At 37.4% G+C, this 21,640-nt stretch overlaps 1 protein-coding gene across 6 annotated transcripts in view; it reads left to right on the plus strand.

The window, feature by feature from the left end:
• CTNNA2 (catenin alpha 2) overlaps window positions 1-21,640 on the plus strand; it is a 502,913-nt gene that overhangs the window by 389,349 nt on the left and 91,924 nt on the right. For all 6 annotated transcript variants that reach the window (XM_032686520.1, XM_032686521.1, XM_032686522.1 and 3 more), the window contains one exon: window positions 12,596-12,748. In XM_032686520.1, the coding sequence (XP_032542411.1) occupies window positions 12,596-12,748 (153 nt within the window). The remainder of the gene's footprint in view (window positions 1-12,595; window positions 12,749-21,640) is intronic.

Genomic DNA, 21,640 nt, shown 5'->3' on the forward strand with positions numbered 1-21,640 from the left:
TGGCCAAAAAGATTTTCCATCGTTTTAAGGAATTTTGATTTTTTTTTTTAATTTTCAGATGTAATGGCAAAGTAGACCAAAGTAAAAATTAAAAAGTATCTATGTTTTTCTTAAAGATGGATTTCTGCTTCTCCTTGCAGTTTTAGGCAACAAAACTTTATTAAAAAAATATATTAATAGGAACTGTGAAGTAGAAAGTCCAGAAATAACTACATTAATGGTTGCATTTTGATAAATACTTTTGAACCTTTAGACTGATGTCCTGGACTTTTTCTTTAATGGAAGGATGGCTAATAGAAATTAATGCTATTTTTAGAGATATAAGTTTGTGTGTGCAGTATAAAAAGGGGGATTTTGCTGTCTGATTATTTTTTTGTGTGGCCTTAAACTATGTGGTTTTGGGTGCAATGCAGTTTAACCTTTTGGACAGTTATAAAAAGCAGAATAACATCAACTTCCCATTAGTAGCAACTACAGTTAGTAGCTAGGATGGTGATTTTTAATATGGAAAACTGTCATCATTTCTGGACTCAGAACACCTGTGCTTGTTCTCGTGGCTAAAAGAATTCTTCACACCACTCTCCGAGACAAAACATTCTAATTTAGCATTTCTTTTTATCAAACAGATGGTTGGACGTGTTGTTCTTAAAAGGTCCTTTCCAACCTTAACAATTGTTTGAAAAATGTCCTCTCCTCAGGGTTGTCTTTTCCAGATCACATCCTGCAAACCTCCGAGGAGCACATATTGTGTAGACACGGGACTGAAAAACAAAACCAGATGAATTAAAGAAGTTTTGCTTTCTATAGCATAGCACTGTGTGTATAGGGCTTCCTACAGCAATAATCTCAGTTCCTTATGGCCTCTGAGTTTCATGTTTTATCTCATTTTCTCACACCCGTCCTTTTCCTCTCTGCTGCTGCCTCATCTGTAGCTCACTTTTTTACTCCGGGCTGGTTGGTGAAATGCAGGAAGATGTGAGGCTGGTTTTGGCTCCTGCTCAGCCAGTACCCACGTGGTGGTTGCCCAGCTGGTACCTGTGTTAGTACACTGGCCAGCCAGCTACTGACTTCACAGAACAAACTTCCCTCCACAGGACTCTAATTCGGGTCACTGTTCTCCTACCCAGACAATTTTTCATCAGACTCCAGCTATTCAGCATCCTTAAGATCTTTTTCTCTCTGTCAGATGGTTTTAAAATTGGCCAACAGATTAAAATGTATTTGAAAAATTGGGCAGAGTTACTGTAATTTCTGAGCCTCATTTCCTCAGAAAACCAGTCAGAAACAAAAGCATTTATGATCAAGACTGTGGTCCTGTTCTGCTCTGCTCTGTGATCTGTAACTGCTAGAAATTGGTATTGTAGAACTATAGCACGTTACTATCCATAAATAAACACCTCAATATGATTTCTGCAGTGAAATGTAAGGATTTTTTCCCATATGACTTTCCAAGAATGGGTTTCAGGTGTGGCTGTCCTTGTTATTGATGATTTAATCTCAGCTAGTTTACAGACTGAAAGCTGAAAGATAAGAACTTCCAAGATTCTGGCATTGGTTTGGATGAGCTGCCTCCCTCTTTCTGATGAATATTGCTTGAGTTTAGGATATTTATTGCTTTCTTCTCAGTGTCTGCTTTCCCAATAGCCACTAATAACACCCTAGGAGTGGTGACATGGGGTACTCAGGATCAGGTTTGGACATTTAGGCAAGAACTAATATTAATGGTGACTGTACTGTGGTGTCTTTCTATCAGCCACACATTCAGACTTGTTCATCCACATACTTTGCAGCAGCCAAAAAAAAAAAAAAAAAGTATATATCCCGGTCATATTTACCCTTTTTATACCTCTAATCAATTCTTTATGTATCATGTAGTAAGTACATCTTTTCACATGACCCTTGCAAATATCTTTGTAAGACACATGGTGGACTTTGGGCACAATATTCATTAGTCTGTTATCAACCATTTTCTCTAGAGCACCTCCCTTCAATCTACAATTATTATACTCCTTATCTTTTAGTCATAGGTGTCCTGAGTTGGAAGGGGCCCACAAGGTTCATCAAATCCTGGATTTGATTATTGATCAAATACTGTTTCAGTAGCTATATCAGTCAAATTTTGTGAAGGTTAAAGTTGATAAGGCAAATACCTCCTGTAAGTCATTCTTGCAAATTTGGTAAAACAAAGATCTGGGGGAGAACATCTTGATCATACTCAGTTTTTATCAACTTCATAGGCCTCTGAAAGTGCTCCCAGTTTGGTGTCCTTTGTTTAATATGGGTTACAACAGTCTGAACTGGGTAACAGCCTTCAGAATATTCTTAGGCTTATTTATCATATATTTCTGTTCTGGCTCTTGAGCAGCAGCGTGTCTCTATTTGCTCTTTATGTCAGTCACTTCCACATAGATTAAGTTGTATTGCTGTTTATAAATGCTATTTGTGGTAAAAAAAGAGAACTGTTTAGCACTTTGAAACCTGCCAAAAATTGACATAGACTCCAGAGACAGTCTCAGAATAAAAGCCATGAATATTAACTCATGGAATTAGACTGATGGGACACCTAAAACTGAAAAAACGTGTTCTGTTGGAGCAGATTTTATTGCAGCTAACCCATACAATGTGAGTTATGTTATGGATAGACACTTATAGAATGTTTTCAGTCTGTAGACTTAAATCTCTCTATTCAAGTATAGGCATAGGTTTCTTCTTTACACTGTGTAAATGCTTTGAAGAAAACACAGGACTTCCTCCAAAAGAGGAAATCTTATCATCATCTTTTTGCAGCAAAGCTCCTGTCTCATAGACAGACCAGATGACTTGCAAATGCTTCAGGGAGGGCCAGCAGCACCTAGAAATTAAATCCTGCTGCTCTGATTCATGACTAACTTACTTGATTTTCTTTTGTTTGTTTGTTTATCCCCTCTTCCTTCTGCTGTGTTCTATGAAGACAAGCAACTTACTGTCCAGTTTTAGAAAAAGAATCTGAAGCTGCCTCAATTTGGGTATTCTGTGTTGTACCAGCACTAGGAGGTACACAGCATCTGTGTATTAAGATATAAGCCCAAGGGAAGCATGAGTGCTCAGAAAGCAAAACAAGATCTTCAGAAGAAAACAGTGAACCCAGTTCTAATCAAACTTACCATTAGAAAACAAACTCCTTTCAGTATCAAAGAAGATGAAGAGCACACCCAAAGAAATAAAAAACCTCATATTTAGGGGGCAGGGTGAAGAGGAAACACAGAACGCTGAGCATTCACACCAGCTGACGTCAGTTATGGAAATTGGGTGATGACATAAGGAAGTGGTTTTCCTTCAGTCTCCCTTACAGTCAACAGATAGTTCCTCTTTGGAGGGTGATTTGGGGTTTCAAGGATGCATTTTGCATTAAGCTCATATTTCTTTGTATAGAGGGAGTCACGAACAAACTGCTTCCTAATTCAGGCACCCCGAAAATAAGAGCCCAAAGGTAGTTTGTGTAAATAGGCCTTTGACTTTCAAGCCAGTCAAGAGTGCAGCAACTGGGGCATTTCTGGGAGGGCTGGGGAAGCACATTCTCCCTCTTCATTACCATAAAAGTAGCTTCTGACGTGCCCCTTGTTGCAGACAAGAGGGCACTAGGTAAAGTTATAAATCCTGAAGGCAGCTTTTTGTAATTCAATATCTGTATAATTTAAGGAGAGCTAAAAACACAGAAAGAGCAGGTCATGGCCCTTCACTGAGCTTCACATAACACTGAGAATTTGTAAGGGAGTTGATGTTGATACAGTGTTTGAAGATGCAAAATTTCATGCAAGTGTTAAGTACTAGCAGAATATCCAAGAAGGTTATAATTTCAAAATCTAATCTTGCATGAATGTTTACTAAAGATTTATTCTGTAAAGGCAAAGTTGAAGTGAGGCCACACTTAAATAGACGATCCACAGGAGTCTTGCCAAGGTTGTGCTGCATTCCCTCCCAAAGAGGAGGTGTTGGCTGTTTCCAAGGGGAAGTGCAGTGTTACTGGTAATATTGCCCCATTCTGTTGCATGAAACTGCTCCTTGACAAAATTTTGATGTTTTTAAAGGGAGCCAGCCCTAAGTCAATCTAAATGTCTCTGAACCCGAGGCCACCTGTGGCATCAGCTTGTGCTCCTTAGAAACTCAGCTCCTTTCCCTTGTTGCTTAGTACGTTTTGTTTTCGTCTGAGGTGACTCCAGTGCTCTTGAATATGGAAATCTGGGAGCTGGCTTCCCAAAAGCAGTCTATCAAATGCTAATACAGATTTATTTCTGTGCCAGTGCTACATGTTTATGGCTTGGATTCATTTAATGTGGGTGCACTGCACTGCATGTACTTCTTTAGTAGGTTTTTCCAGCAGCTTCTACAATGGTAATAGGCAGGAGTCCTCTGTAACCCTGGCTTAGAAAGAAGAGATAGCAAAGCTCCACTTGATAAAGTCCTTTATTCTTTCATCTTCCCCTGAATTCATGGCCTTAACGCAACAGAGGTAGGAATACCCTGAATGTCACCATCCTGAACTGAAAGAACTCTGAGCCCTTGGCATGCTGTTCAATATTCCGCTTTTTGTCTGCTCTCATTTGGTAGAATAACTGGTGTATTTACTGTAGGAAAGGAAATTTAGAAACATATCAAAAAATCTGATCTAAAAAAATTAGAGACAATGACCTGTTACTTTAATTTTAGTTAATGATGGTTTCTGCTTGAATTTCTTTGAGTGCACATGTCTTTGCCTCCCTCAAAATGCACTCCTAGAGGTTCATCACTGTGACATTGAGGTTTTTATGGTGCTCTGAAGTGCTTCAGAGGAAATGGAGAGTGCTTTAATACTGCTGATTTACTCTTTCAGGTCTGCACTAATTTCCGTACTGCCTAATTACAAGGCTGTGTTTAATTTACTCTACACATAATGTTTACTGATGCACATATGGTGCCATATTTCAGGAAACTGTGCCCATATCAGGTAGTTTTGGGTAAGGCTGCAGTGTGTAACATTTTGATCAAATGAGGGAAACTTTGATCTGCAGCATAATACCCATGATGGATTATTTTCGTCTGGCAAAAGCCATAGTGTAGTAACTATGGCTGCTTTTGCTTTTTGAAATAGGGACTTGATTTTATATATATATATTTTTTTTTTTTTAAACTGAGTGAAGCTGTGAGCACAGAGGGTTGGCCTTTCAAAGTAGCTTGTGAAGAATTATGAGGCAAAACTCAGTGACAGCTATATTGCATTAGAGAAGATTACTGCACATAGTTTGTGTATTATTCTTCAAATAATGAGTCTTCGTAAAAGCTCACATATTTCAAAAAATCTTTGTGCTCACTTCAGGACCTTTAGAAGATGCCAAGCTCTGTAATCACAGCACAGAAACAAGTATGGAGTTTTTAGAACTCTTTTTAATAAAAGACACTGTAAATGTAGGAAATTCAGAACAGAAATCTATAATGTTGCTACATTAAAAAAAAAAAAAAAGGGCAAAAAACCCAAACCAAACCAACACACAAACCAGAGAGGAAAATAATTATATGACAATTTTACATAAAGAAGCTTACATTGTTCTGTATTGTCAGCTAGAGACTGACTTGTAGCCACAGCAGCTAAAGAAACTTACAGAAGCTTGGATACATAAAGAATCAGATTTTGGATTCATAAAGAATCAGATTTTGGATTCATAAAGAATCAAAATTAGCTTCAAATTTTGATGTTCATTTTCAATAATGCAGTAGCATGAGGTAGAGAGCACAGTAAATGTGGAGGGAAGCACAGTCCTTTGAAAAGACTTCTATAAAGTTGTCTTCCTAATGGGTTTATGAGCAGTGGCAAAGTACATAGAATTTAATTTCCAAATGGGATTTCAACACTGCATTTGTGCCTTAATTGACATTAATTTTGCAATTTTGTTCAGTAGCGCTATTTCTAAGTGTTGTGAAATGTCTTTAATGTTACTTTCTACTTGTAGAAAGCAACCAGAGATACAAAAAAGCTTTGTTTTCGGTTTTTACTTTGTAGAAATTACTGCAAAGGAGAAGAAAAGAAAACAAAATAAAGCAAAACCAAAACTAGAAACACCCCCCCCCAAAAAAAACCCAAACCACAAACAAACAAACAAATAAAAAACCCCCAAAGATCAAAAGAAAATGAAAAAATAGCCAATCAAAAAACAAACAAACAAACAAAAACAACAAGCAAACAAAAAAAAAAAAACAACGAAAATCAAACCCAACTCTATAAGCCAGACTGTGATCTTGCTGCAGTCAGGACTTTCTTGAAAAGCATGGATGATAATTGATAGCATCAGATATCAATCATCTCTGTCCATGGGGACTTCGAGTCCATTTGTGACTTCGAGTGGCTCTTGGAAAGGATGATGAGAAATCCATTTTTGCAGAACACGATCAATTTTTAATCTTGTTTCAACCATTGTCTGGCACTTCGATAGACAGGTCTACCCAAGGGCTGTCATCAGCTTTCATTGGGTTAAATCTCTAGGCCTTAGAGAAGCTGATGATAATATTTAGTGTGCCAGCCTGTTCCTGCAGCTGGGGTAGGTGAGAATGCAAGAGTGGCACGTGTAGCATTAACTCTATTAAACCTTTAAAGTTTATTGCATCTGACTACCTTTAAGTGAAGTTGTTACACATTTTTGTCATACTTCATTAAGGGCTTTCAAAGGCAATTACCTTCCCATTTTGACCAAAAGAGCTATTTAACCTCCCCAAAACAGGTTTTCCCTCAATTATTTTTTTTTGTTTACTGTATTTATAAAAAATACATATATAAAGAACCCATAAAGCTCCAAAGCCACTCTACTTGGTTTAAATATTTCAGCAGACCCTGAGACACCACATGAAGCTACACAATGTGTTGTGGTTCTCGATTTAACCTGTGGATATTTAGTTCATTATTTTTATCTTTGCTCATTACCCTCCCCTTTGTCACACCCCTTTTGCATCAGACCCTCTAGATGTGCAGTCTTGTGACATTTTGCATACTTTGCAATCCTCTTCAGTTTTCACAGTGTTATTTCTCGAAGTCCTAACCCTCTTTACTGGGGTAACCTCCTATAGTCTTTCCCTTCTTTGTTCCTACATGTAATTTCCTGCTCTGCAATTTCATCCTTGCACATTCACCTTATCATAACTCTACCCTGCCAGGTCATACAGAATGCAAAATTTAATCTCTGTCTTTCACTTCTGGGTTCTTGGACTTCACTAAAACTCTTCAATGTCTGTTCAGTCCCTACCTGTATTTCTGTTTTTCCAGCATTTTTGATGGGAGTCTCTGTACTCTCCCTTACCTGTTAATGCCCTGTGTAAACCTTTATTGCTAGAAACAATAAATATTTTGTATTATCCCAGAACTGCAGTCAGAGTTTGGTTTTCATTGTTCTATCCAGACATAAAAGACAGAATTCATGTCCTGATTTCACTTGTGTTTGAGGGGTATGTGGATGTCTTTCCCCCAAACATATAATTTTTTCTCTGCTTTTATGTAACTCTAGTCATATTGTTTGCAAGCCTGAGGCTTGCTCTTGATGAAAAATTTTTTTTTGAAAAAGTGGTTTAAAATTTGATGTCATAAAAATTGATAAACCATCCATCCCACCCCCTCAAAAACAAACAAACTTAAACCTAGGTGCTTGGTAACTGGCTTCTGTGCTTCATGCCATCTACCATTTTGCAGTGGCCTGTGACTAGAAATAATGTTTTTCTGTGTGTGTGTCTTATGCTCTTTTAAATTTCTGGTCAGAAGTTGGCATTTCAATTGTTTTCTCTTAGTAAATTCACCCCCATTTTTTTTTTTCTGATTAGGGAAGTTTAAAGGCAGAAGAAACCTCACGCACATAAAAACATATTAAGAATTTCAAACTGAAAGAGAGAAAGTTTAGATTAGATATAAGGAAGAAATTGTTGGCTATGAGGATGGGGAGGCCCTGGTACAGTTTGCCCAGGGAAACTGTGACTACCCCATCCCTGGAAGTGTCCAGGACCAGGTTGAACAGGGCTTGGAGCAACCTGGGCTAGTGGAAGGTGTTCCTGCCCATGACAGGGTTGTGGAACTAAGTGATCTTTAAGGTCCCTTCCAGCCCCAGCTACTTCATGACTCTATCAAGTATTACCCGAGTTTTTATCTTAGGCTCAAATCTTAAATATTTTTATTCAATATATTCCAGTAATCTGTGGTTTGAGTGTCCAAGTGCTACATGCTTTAAATGTTAATCTTTTTTGCTCTTTAATCCATCAAGACATAACTGATGGCATCACTGCCCACATCCCCCAAGTTACCATTCTTTGATCACCTTTTCATGTGACGAACTTTGCAGAATTGACTGGGACTTTCTCTTTAGCACTACACTGCAGAAGCTTCTAATGGTCACTGCCCTATTCTCCAGAACTCAATTTCACAGCACATTGGAGGTGACACACTTTAACTACAGTGGAGAAAACTTTATTTTCATCCCTTTCAATTAAATTAATACCTGTTTGGGAGTGCTCTGCAGGTGCAAACTGGAGTTGGGTTGCAGTGCACTTTAAATGGAAAGTGGTGAATAAGGTGCTCCTTGGTAAACTTTTGTTACAGATACTGCCAGGCTTTTTAAAGTTTAACAACCTGTCAGAGTCATTAATCTCCTGCTGTGACTTTACCTTCCAGTGTAAGGATTAGACATTTAATTCTTTACTAGACTGTAAGTAGCACTGAGACGCTTTGGTTCTAAAATTGTTATATAGCCATGGAAAACATCATTTTGGTGGGCATTTAACCTCTTTGAGCTCAATTACAGCTGTGAACCAACAATGATAAAACAGCCCTAAACAGTGCTTGGAACAGTACAACATGATGCTATCAAAAACAGCAACTTGACTGTGCACCATAAACTGACTAAATTGACTGAACTGGAAAGACATAAAAAATCTGCCTTGTGCTACACCATTCATTGCTTTTAAAAATATTTGCAGGTTTTGATGTTTTCATTCTATGCATTCTATGGTTTTTTTTTTGTTGGCCACCCTGGCAAATTTATTATTCTTTTAGTTTTATGTTGATTAATAAAGTTTTCTCTGTGACAAAATGAATTAAGCAAGACCTTAATTTAATCTGCTTCCCCCTCTAACAAATAAAGTTTCCTGTAGTGGAAACTACCCACGCTTTGAATTCACCTCTAGCTTAAAAATTCAGTGTGGGGAGGGGAAAAACCTAAAGCATTGTCTTATGAGTAATAGTTTTTGTCATAATATTTACATCAGAATGCAGCATAAATTAAGGCATTGCAGAGACATTTGCTAATGTAGGTATGTGCAGGAGCTCTGGTGCTGGTTTGAGAATAAAACATGATGTGCTTTTGCTGCTTGTTTTATGAGCATTTAAATTCAAGCCACAGACTTCTCCCGTTCCCTTCTAAACTGATGTTGCTTGTATGAAACAGTGAAATCCCTGGATGCAAAGCCATCACTTTGGCTGGACTTTGTTGCACTCTGCAGGGGAGCATACAGGATTAGTTTTCCACTAGTTATTTGCCTTGATGAATAGCCCTAATTGGATCAAATAGACTGGTAATGGAGAGCCAATACTTTCAAATGTCTCGTCTTGTGCCATTAATATTACCTTGTCATGTATCCATTTGAGCTGTTGGATAAATGTCTAGCCTTCACACTCCTGTCACATTTAACAAATGATTTTGTCAAGTCGTTCTTTATAGCTTGTGGTGAAGGATGGCAAAATTTGTGGTCTCCTGCGTACATAAAACCCGTTAACTACACCTTTCAGCTTCAATGCAAGGGCATCCTAAAACTCAGATAACAAATTTCTAAAGAAATTCTAATTCCTGTTTACAGGAGGGGGCAGAAATATGCTGCTGATATCTATGATTAACACAGCAGAGGGAAATAGAATTCATTAATTTCGTATTTATCAAACCTGTGACAGTCAGAATTCAGATTTTTTTTTTCAGCTGCTGCAGTTATGAACCTCATAAGGCAACACACAGTTGCCATTAGAAATGAGATATCCATTTAATTTATTAATTTTGATTCAGATAGAACTCTACTGTATATTTGCTATGTGAAACTCCAAATTACTGGTTAGCTGATGCTCTTGCTGTCCTTTTTATTGATTTCTGGTATGTGGTTGTAGATTGAAGATATTTAACACTGATGAAAATAAGCTGCTTCCTTGAACATCCTGAGATTTTCTTAGAATTCCATGGGGGCATATTGTTACAGCCAGATCTATAACACCAAATTAACTTTGATCAAAAGTTGAATTGAATAAAACCCTTTGGAACAGATACGTCCTTTTGGAACTATGCAAACAGAAAAGTGTCAGTGTTCATTTAGCATTTAAAGTAAGTTTTTTTCAGTGCAGTGGACAGTAGGTTTTACTGACATATTGAACTCGAGCAAGTGGATTTTCTTAAGGATTTTTCGCTGAGTAGGGGATGGAAACCACATGGGATTTTCGAAATCTTTGTGTGTTCCTTTGGAAATGCCACCATTTGTCCTGTTTCGGTACAATGGGCATCAAAGTCTAACTACAGGTACACAAGTGAGGCATCTGACTTCAGAGCAGATTTTCCCAGCAAGTGCTGGGAGATGGACATCTGCAAAAGGTGATTAAGCAAGTTTATGATGCACCTTCTCTGGCAGTGTCTCTCCCTTAATGCTGGCTACAGGTGAAACCCTTCATTTAGTAGGGTTGGAAGGGACCTACAAGGTTGGTCCAGCTCCTGGTTGTCCTGCACAGGACAACCCCAAGAATCTCACCATGTGTCTCAATTTTCAAGTTAGAGGATTGATGTACATAGTGATTGGAAACCTATCAGCCACAGAATGCAGGGTGCTGTGCTGGTGCACTATTCTCTGACTCTTATCATCTTAGAATACGTTTTTTTTTGCAATGTTTGATGTATTTGAAGCAATATTAGTGTTTATTATGAGAAAACTATTCAGGGATAGGGTTCTCATTGTGTGAGATGCTGTGCAAACAGACCCAAAGGATGGTCCAAAAGAGCTTTTAATGTAAGAATAAAATAAGAGTCAGCAAGTGGATAGCAGCAGATTGAGGAGAGAAAAAAAACAAGGAGTACAAGATTTAAATGTAATAGGTGGTGGCAAACACACACCAGCTTCCTAACTCTTGGCAGGTCTCTGATAGATTCTTCTTCTTTTCTTTTTGTCTTTTCCCTCTGCCTGTTTGCATGTGTTACTGACTTAGGTATTCTGAGCCCCTTTAATCATTTTGGAAGTGGAGAAAAACGTTCCAGGTAGAATCTGAGTAGAATTAATTTTTCAGGGGAATTGAGAACTGCTGGGTTCAATACATTGACTGCTGTAGTTGTGATAGAAATAAAAGGAACACCTCACACAAACACATATATGGTATTTTGCTCTGCTTGTTTTTACTGCACCACTCAGGGATTGAATGAAAATATTCAAAGTTAGCTTTGAATATATTCAAATAGAACTGAGAATTGCTGCCATCAAGCAGCAAATGCATCTTGGTGTATTTACAGTGCCTAACAATATACCAGTTTTCAGTATGATTGGGTGTTTTGATGACACCTTGTCTACCTAAAGCTTTCTTATCTGGGCTGCAAAATAGAGAAAATTACCTTTCTGGATGTTTCATCCAACTAAAAATGCATGATTTAAGGAGACTAATGGCTACCCAGGCCTCCAGGCTGAATAGCTCCCAGCTTGTGTTCCAGTCCACAGTTTTTCATTCTTAACAACCAAAAAGCTGGGGAAGGCATACTCAAAATGCTTCTGATCCACAATCCTACAGAGCAGTTATGCTTCCAGGAAGAATTATTTAAGATTTCAGTCATCTTTCTGGCTGTCTTTCAAATTTTAGTGAAGTTTGACACTAATTAGTGGTTATCAATAAAGTAGAGAAGAAGTTAGTGGCATCATTCTTACAGTAATATTGTTTCAAACAGATGTTTTTATGAAGTAACAGGTGTTAAATCTTCAGTAACTTATAGGATGTGGGGTTTTTTTCCTTTGTAATAAACTATGGTGTGTTTTCTAATCTACCTGGAAAATGCTTAAATGGGTTTTCTGTTTATACCTGCTGAAAGTATTTGAAAAAGAATATGAAGCACAAGGCATCTGCTACATGAAATATTAATTATTGCACAGAATACTATTCAATGCAGGAATTAAAGAAGGCTTAGAAGTATTCAAGCTAATATTTTTAATGGTTGCTTGAAGTTAAGCTCCTTAATCCATATTTGGCTTTTAAGTGAGCTGAACTGTTTTTTTCAAGTAGTGGGGAGCTTTCAGTTCTCATCAATTTGCAATGTCTTAGGCAGGTAATCACCATCATCCTGTATAGATCCATTCAGTCCAGTAGGATTAGGTGTATGCCAGCATGAATCCCAGGAGGGTTTGGCAGAGCCTAGGCCTTTAAGTGTTTAATTTTGTGTGCCTGTTGGAAATATTTAACTTGGAGAAAAGAAGGAAAAAAATTGCAAACTTCCATGTGTTGCTGTGAGATGTGACACATCAGCGCTTGAATATGAATAGCCAAGAACAGTGGGAATGGATATGGATAACTCTCCTTTATTTACTGGTCTGCTCTCTTTTGTCACAGCTCCGGAAGGCAGTGATGGATCATATATCAGATTCATTCCTGGAGACCAATGTCCCATTGCTGGTTCTCATTGAGGCTGCAAAAAGCGGGAATGAGAAGGAAGTGAAGGAATACGCTCAGGTCTTCCGTGAACACGCCAACAAGTTGGTTGAGGTAAGTGACCTTATTGACTCAGCCAGGTTTCCATCTTCCATCTCTAGGAGAGGCAAAAAAAAATGGATGAAATATTGCAATTATAGTTTTAGGAGTTTTGGTCAACTTTATCCCCGTGATTGCACGGGAAATGCCTGGATGACTGGCAGAGGAAAGCACGTACTATGCTTTGGCAGCTCATTAAAGCAGCTGAGCATGTTAAAAGTGGTATTTCCAGTATTTTTCCAAGAAGCATGAGCAACAAGAAGTAAATTTCAGTTCAGGTTTACTAACTACATATTTGATCTTAATCCCTATTAAGTAAAAAGCCAAATAGGGGCTTCACAGTGCTGTATCTGGTGGCCAAAGGCTGCTCTAGACTTGTCAGTCTGAACTAAAACAGGGAAAATTACATATAGAGAAGTCATAGCCTTAAGAACACAAATAGTCTTGAAAGGTCTGTATATAAATATATATATTTATCATATCTTCTCTTTCTGAAGAGACATACTGTGCAAAGTCAACCAATGATAATTTCAAGTCTTCAGGGATGATATAGAAATAGCTTTATTTATTTATAAATAAATTTAAATATAATAATTTTTATTTGTTTGTTTGTTTGTTTATTACCATGAGGAGTATAAAATGTAATAATTAAAACCCTGGATCAACAATGAATGGGCTTTTATTAAAATGCTAATGTCCTTCTCAGTTTGCCCTTTAACCGACCAAGAACTATGAAAAAATGCTTCTATTTCTTTAAGACAAATATAACTCAGTGGTTTGCTTGATAATATTGTGTGGCATTATTGACTTTTCTGCACCAGCATTATTTTGAAGACTGTGCAACACGCTTGCTAGCGTTCTTTAGCAAAGGAAAATGCTGTTGGGGAACTACTGATTTAAAGAGTATTGAACTATAGCTTTGAATGTCTTCTGTTCTTAAAACAGGCCTCCTCCTAATTCTGTAGTGCCCGAGCTGAAGGAAGGAGTAAGGGTTTCTTAGTTACTATTGACTTTGTTACTGTCTCCTTGTAACTGGAGCTGTGGCAATGAAAAAGGAAATAGACAGTAGGTATGTACAGGGAAAAAAAACCCCAAATAAACTGAAAACCCCTCCACAGTATTCAGTTATTTTATAGTGTCAGTCAGAGTTCTAGTCTTATATTCAATGAACATATGGGGTTAGTATTTTAGCAGTCACTTCCTCCACCGATTTGGAACAAAGTTTTGTGATGACAGTATTATTAAAAAGTTAAAAATTACTAAGTAGATATATTAAAATTATCATAGGAGATATTGACATGAAAGGAGGACAAATACCTTTTAGACGTGTTGTTAAAATAAAAAACAAAACAACCAAAAATAACTCAAAAAACACTCACAAGGAAAACCCACACCACCTTTTACCTGGAAGAAGAAAGAACCACGACGGTGTTAAACTGACAGAGGGCAGGTTTAAGTGAGATCTTAGGAGAAAATTCTTCCCTGTGAGGGTGGTGAGGCCCTGGCACAGGTTGCCCAGAGAAACTGTGGCTACCCCTGGATCCCTGGAAGTGTCCGAGGGCAGGTTGGACAGGGCTTGGAGCAACCTGGGTGAGTGGAAGGTGTCCCTGCCCATGGCAGGGGTTGGAATGAGATGGGCTTTAAGGTCCCTTCCAACCCAAACTGTTTTATGGCTCTGTGATTCTATGAAACCCAACCAAAGAGCAGATACAGTTTTCTAGCTCCAGTTTTACAAGCCTGACATTACATTAGACTCATAGTTTAGACCAAACTGGAGTTTGGTTAATGATTTTTAACATCATGTGGTCATCTTTAGGTACCCTGCCAACAAAGCAGTGCTGATAGTAACTTGGGCTTAATACTTGATTTTTTTTTTTTTCCATTTAGGTTATTCCAGACTATTAGGAGCAGATTCCTAATTGATTCTTGTATGTTTGGGACAGCTGGTACTCGTTTCTGTGTTCGTCCATATTCTTTTCCAAGGATGGGTTCTTTTAGGTGGATCTTGCCCTTTTAGTTGTAAGGACTATCTCTGGTTGAGGTGAAAAGTGTCTTGAAGAAATTAATTTCTAGTGCAAGTGAAATTTTGAAACCCAGATTTCAAGTTCCTCAGGCTGCACAAGGAAATAAGTATTTGGAACAGATTTATGTCCTGTCTCCACTAGATTTTACACTTAAAATAGTTTCCTCCTTTTTACTTATTGATGCACAATGGAATCTCAGCAGATGGGCTTCTGTGGCTTTGTGGGTCAAGTATTTTGCAAATAGTAAAATGTGGTTTAAAGATGAGACATAATCAAGTGACTATGAAATGTAAGATCCTTTCCCAGGCACGGGGCCAGAATTCCTTGCTAATATATGCAAACACAGCTCCACTGAAGTATGTGGAGTTGCACTTACTCATGTCAGAGGAATTTGGCACTGCAAATTCAATACTGTGAAAACTCAGTAGTATTAATCAATTTTAAAATCAGAATCTGAATTTCTTGGATGTCTTACCAAGCTCAATAGAAAGCCTATCAAAAGGTCAGGAAAAAAATAATCCATGTTTTAATACTTCTTTACATAAAATCTACTTTTTAACATCCTGAGGAAAAAAAAATGCAATTCTTGATATTTGATGAATACAAATGGCAAAATTTTCTTTGCATGGCCAATGCATTTTAAAAAATACCTGATGTAAGCATGAGGCTTATGGAGGTAAACTTCCTTTTATAGTCCATATTGCAAAATACTCAAATCTTCTCTCAAAAGCTGTTTTCATTATATATATGTTTTCCCTTCCCTGTTATCATAACATTAATAACCACAAAGATGAATTGTCATTTCTCTGGGCATTCACTGACAACCAGGTTTGTCTATGGGTTTTGTTGGAAACACAGAGCAAGCTGGTACTTTACTATGATGTAAATCATCCCAAAGAAATCAAATTTATTTTATCTGTCATACAGACTCTGGAGGTTAAAAAAAAAATAAATAAATAATAATAATCCCAAATCTTCGTTCACGAAACCTAGCCATGAATGATGATGATGATGATAATAATAATAATAATAATAATAATGTAAAACAGAATTTACTCCAGGCTTGGAGGGTTGACTATTTTCCTTCCAATCATTTCTCAGCAGTCACCTCTCAGTTTTTTCCTGCCCTCTGAGGCTGAGGTTAGAGAAGTGATGGTGCCTTTCCAGGTCATGATCTTTACCTCATGAATCCCTTTAATGTTTTTTTAAAAAGTATCTCTTAATGATTGAAAGTCAGTAAATGCCTGAGTTGTAATGCCAGCTTCAGATGTGACCTTGGGAAGTCTTTTAACTGCTCTATCCAGACACCTTCATTTTTAGCATAAGGTTAATGACAGATAATTCACATACCTACCACACAAAGGCATTTGACTGATAAATCAGCTCAGATTTATTCAGTGCATCTATCGAAGCACTATATGGCAGCTAATTAATTAATTTTCATTATTTTGTTTAGTAAAGCTTCCTTGGTTTAACTGTTAGTCCTCTGGAGTGTTTCTTGCAAAATTAAATTAGTAACTACAACAAATTTTCCTGGTAGATGAAATTCAGCATCCAGTAAACTCTCAAGGGCCACGATAGCAGGCTGTTCAGTTGAAATTCAGATTATAGGCCCTTGGTGGATTGGGTCAGACTTTCCATCCTCACGAGGATGGACATGAGTCCAAGAGAGTTCTACTTGTTATTTCAGTGTGGGGGAGTTTTAATATTTTTATTGAAGGATTTCACCATTTGGCGGTCAGTGAACATTTACAAGAGTTAAATCCAGTCACATTATTTTTCTTGAAAATTATTTCCAACGAAATTGGAATGAAGGGTTTTTTTGTTCTTCAACATGAACTGATGCAGCACCAAATTTAAAGCATCTAAAAATTAACTTTTGAAAAGGTAATACTTCGCAAATTTAGCATGAATTGATTTTTAGGGAGAATTTTGTGGAGCCTTGCATGAATCTATCAGTCTCATCTCCTACAAACTTAATAGATTTCTGAGACACACCAAATAATCAAAGTTGTCTTCTAAGAACACTTGGCCAGTGAAAGAACTCTGTTAGGCAATGGTTTATGGTGATTTAAAGTTGATATAGTGCAAGCAAATCAATAATATGATAAGGTTGGATAGCAATTTGTAGGAGATGAAATCCAACAGCTCCATTCTTTCTGTTTTATAGTCTCTTTTGTCTATTAAGTTTGCAGGAGCCCTTATTAATGTTCTCCACTTTGAAGAGGATAATGGGGTTACTTCGGGATTTTAGGGGTTTGGGATTTTTTTCTTTTACATTCTCAAGGGGAAGAAGAAAAGTGTTTGAACTCCTTTGTGAGACACAATGCAGGCTACCCTTCATTTTCCAAGAACTGTATTATTCAGAGCTCCCCAATTCAGACTGATTGTGTGCTTTCCCATCATAAATGTAGAAGCAGGGTTGCATACTGAAGACAGGAGGGAAAAACCCACTGTCAGTATGCACAGCACACAAAACAATCAACTGGACTTACTCAATGACCCCTGATTACTTGATTTAGCAATGAGAGGAGAGGGGAGAAAGTATGAAGAAAAACTTTGCTCTGGTGGTTGGTAATGAATTTAATCTGGATTTCCATCAGCATTATCAGAACTAATATCCAGCCCAGTATTTTTTTTCTTTCCAGGAACATCTCACAGAAAAGCACACAGAGCATTTGGTTCATAAGAAATGCAAGACTAAACTTTCTCTTAGGGAGTGAAAATCATCTGTGTAAACCTGCAACGCACTTGAGGTCAATGGAGTGCTGAGAGTTCACAGTGTGGCACTCAAATTCACTTCCAGGAGGTACTAGTGGTCTTCATAAGGAGTAGATGATAGTGTTTTATTTGTGCTTTTGTAAATATTTTCTAAATTTGTGAACTGACAGATTTTAATTAGAGACAGACAAAACCCAGAGGAAGAAGCCTAAGAAAGAAAAATTGGCTCGTTTGTTTCTGCAACTTTAGTTCAAGGAACAAAGAGTGTTCTTGTTGATGTATTTCATAGATACTTGTTTTATCAGGATATACAACTAGCTTTTTGTTTCTGATAATGCAGAAAAAGTGTCAATATTCTTTCATAGCTTCTGTATCCAGCTGCCCAAAAATGTGTACATCTCTGGATTTCCTGTGATCAGCTTTTACTCTCGTGTTTTTCTTTTAGCTGACATTAAGCTAGATAAGAAATACTATTTAGAAGGTAGTAATCTGTGGTTCTAATCAAGGAATGTTAGGAAGGTCATAGATTAGTTTAATTCAAGCTCTTCAAGTTGAGAGATTTTATTTCAAATTAAAGCTGTGGGCTGCCTTTGTGTCCTAGTGTTTCATCTGCTCAGTTTAGTTTTAATTTCCATCCCAGGCCTTTCTTCCCTGTGTGGGCAACAGATGTTCTCAATTCCTAGTCAACATTATTAGTATATTGACATAGCTAAAGCCACAAGTCCAATTATCTGCAAGGAGACAATGAAAAGCTTGAACTCTTTGCATTTATTTCTTCTGAGTCCCTGCTGCTGCCAGATCTAGTGCCCATCTCTCCACCTTGGAGGGGGAGAGAGGGAAGTTTTTGAGGCAAAATGAACTCAAATTCTTTCAGGATAAAACTTTCTGGTAATGCAGTGTCATGGGTGAACTCTTTATGCTGCCTTTTCCCCTTACTTTAACCACTGGATATCGATAGTCCACTGGGATCTGTGCCAGTTTCACCTTCCAGCTTCTAGATTAACACTGAAGTGAAATCAAATTGCTTTACAGAAAAGGTGAGACACAGAAATAACTGATGCTCTGTGAGGTTTTGAGCCTCTTGACTATCTGTCTCTGAAGAAGGTAGGTAATTAGAGTTAAAATACTCAGTGTCTTCATTTTCAAGACTGCTTTTTTCCAAAAGCCATCTCTACCTTCAGGCAAAACTGGTCCATCTCTGAGGGTTACAAAGTCTGCTGGGGGAGGAGGCAGTGGCAGAACCTGTCTGTGATTTTCAGGCACCATTAACACAGAAATATGGGGGAAATTAAACAATTTGGCAATGGAGAACTTGGCTACAGCACAAGCTGATCCCTCAACATCTGCCCTTAGCAGAGTTCTGGTGAAACCCAGGAATCCAGGATGGCTGAAAGGGGAGGAGCTTCCCTATCTCATGGCTGTTTTGACAATACAGCTTTGTTTCCAAAATTTCTTCCCAGTAATACACACCAGAGTCTGTGGGACTATTAACATATCTCGTGTAATCACTTTTTATTCATTTGCCCCTTTCCTTTTTTTCTTAGATTGCAACATTTCTGTTTTGTAGCAACACCAAAAGGGTTGAAGGATAAATTATTTTTTCACACATATTTCTCTAATGTAAATAATAAGCAAATACTACATAAAATTAGCAACCTGTGAGTAATGATAATATTTTTCTTCCTTCCCAGGAAAGTACAAGATTAAAAAATAAATTAAAGAAAACCCTAGGTGGTAAATTGCTACAGAATCCCCCTTGTCAACTTGAAAGCTTCTCTAGCTTTGGGACTGTAAACATAAAGCCAGTGCTGTGCTGGTTCTGTTGTCTGATTTCCTATAAGTCATCTTTCATTAGCAAATGATTGTATCATGAGCTTTTACACATTGGAAAAGAAGTTGTGGAGGTTTTTTTATAAATTAAAGTAATTTTGCCACTTATTCACATTTTTTATGTGTATTCTATTAATTATTTTCATGAGAAATACCTGCTTTTCTCCTTGCAGAAAAAACTTATTTGTAGTAATTTCACAACATTTTCCAGTTATCTGATTATTTTTTTAAGATAATCAACTTTTAACCGTGCTTATTTAAGGCCTCTGTAGAAGAGATTAAATCCAATTACTCCCTTTTTAATCAGTGAGTAATTTTTTTAAAAATATTTTTCTAGTGAATAACACCCTCAGAGCTGGGGACTCGTTTCTCCTCTCTGATCACGCTACTGTGCTGTGTGATTCATATTTTCCCAAAATAACCTGACTCCTACACACTCTAGTATCCATTTATACCTACTATCCCATACAATCCGATCACACAGCAGTCTGTGTGACTTATAACTTGTTAATAATACAGTCAAGAGCTCTTGGTACTATTTTAATTGATTGATTGCTTAAATTAATGGTTTAGCTCCCCCGAACCAGTTGTTTTTGAAACCTTAGTGTGCTAGGATGCAATGCAACTTTCAGCATGTTGGTTGTTCAAAGGTGATATTTTCTAGACAGTCCCACCTTGTTATGCTCATTTTTTATTTTTTAATCTCCTGTCCTATTTGATAAAGTGCTTTATTTGTGCCTCTGGTAACAAGCCCTAACCAGAACTGATGTTTTTACCTGTGCTTCTTTAAAACAGGTACCTGAACCTATACTCTAGAAGTTGTGTGTTTGGATTAATTTTTGCTGCTCAAGACAGGTTAACACTTTACTACTCTCTAAAATATTTAGCATCTTTGCCTTTGTTCTCTGATGTATTAGCAGGGTTATATTTCAGTCAGTGCTTATACATGTGCATCTTAGCCTTCACTGTAAGAAAGAAGAGTTAAATCAAATAACCTGTTTTAGAGCATGAAATATAAGAGAAATAAAGGTAATGGTGGGGAATAAAAGAAAGCCTGAAATACAAGAATCTCTGCTGGCATTCCAAACTCACAGCAAAGTAAGAAATAAAATAAACAGCTGATATTACTATAGAGAAAGGGAGTCTGTCATCCACGACTGAACCTTTCGGGACAGAGATGGAGGGATTAGAACTATTTAAGAAGCCAAAAAGTTCAGTTAAAGCAGTAAGTATTTCTAAGGAAGCTGAAAAAAGCATTTACAGGGAAATAGTGAGTCAGAAATAATGGAGAGCATTCAGACATACTCAAAAAATGAGCAGATGTCCAAGGAAAAGTCATGTCAGACACTTGTGGGCACAATGGCATCTTTAATTATGGAGCTTTGAGCTGATGTAGAGGGAAAAATTGTAATCTAGAAATCTCATGATCTTGAACGAAAGCTATAGCACCTTTGATTTTAAAAACTATAACAAGTTATATGTGACAAATTTTCCAGTACGGTCCACTGAGAAATAAATTTTATTAATCCAGAGCAAAGTATGCAAATACAAAAAGCATCATCTCCAAATACCAATAAGACAAGTACACTAGAGTTGCACTGGAGTGTCTCTGTTGCTTCAACTTATGCAATGTGTGGGTCATAGTGGATCTTATCCTGTTTTTCTTTCCCTGCATCCCGTTGTCTAGACTCTAACAAAGTGGTTATGATAAACTCATCATAAGTATATCACACTATTTCTACTACAATGTTGTGATAGCACTTCAATGCTAAAATAATCCTTATTACTTAAATGTTCTTGGTAGGATTGATTTCTGTGTTGACTTTTCAAAGTTCCTGTGGCAGAGGAAATCTTTGGAAACTTCGCAACAAACTGTGTTTAGTGGCACCAACAACCATTCCCTTGATATATTTACAGTCCTCTGGTGTATTTATAGTTTAGGAAGACCAAAACTCCTCCACCTTAAGTTTTGATTAGAAATATTTAACTGATACTAAATCCATAATAAATTATACCAGGTAATTCAACACTGAATTCCCTTCAGTACTAAGATTTATCAGTATATCTGTAGTCTAAAGAGGGGTATTTTATATTTTTTGAGACCTTACGGTTTATTTCACCTCTTATCTGCGCCCTTGTTATGAAGGACCTTTCTTATAATAAACCTGTTCTCTATGTAGATACTTGCAAATTTTGATCCAACAACTCCCAAACTTAAGGCTGTTAAATGAGATCCTTTAGGAAAAAAAGATCTTGGCTGTGAGGGTGCTGAGGCCCTGGCACAGGTTGCCCAGAGAAGCTGTGGCTGCCCCTGGATCCCTGGAAGTGTCCA

This window comes from Chiroxiphia lanceolata, chromosome 4 (genome assembly GCF_009829145.1).
Source record: "Chiroxiphia lanceolata isolate bChiLan1 chromosome 4, bChiLan1.pri, whole genome shotgun sequence".
NCBI classification, from domain to species: domain Eukaryota; kingdom Metazoa; phylum Chordata; class Aves; order Passeriformes; family Pipridae; genus Chiroxiphia; species Chiroxiphia lanceolata.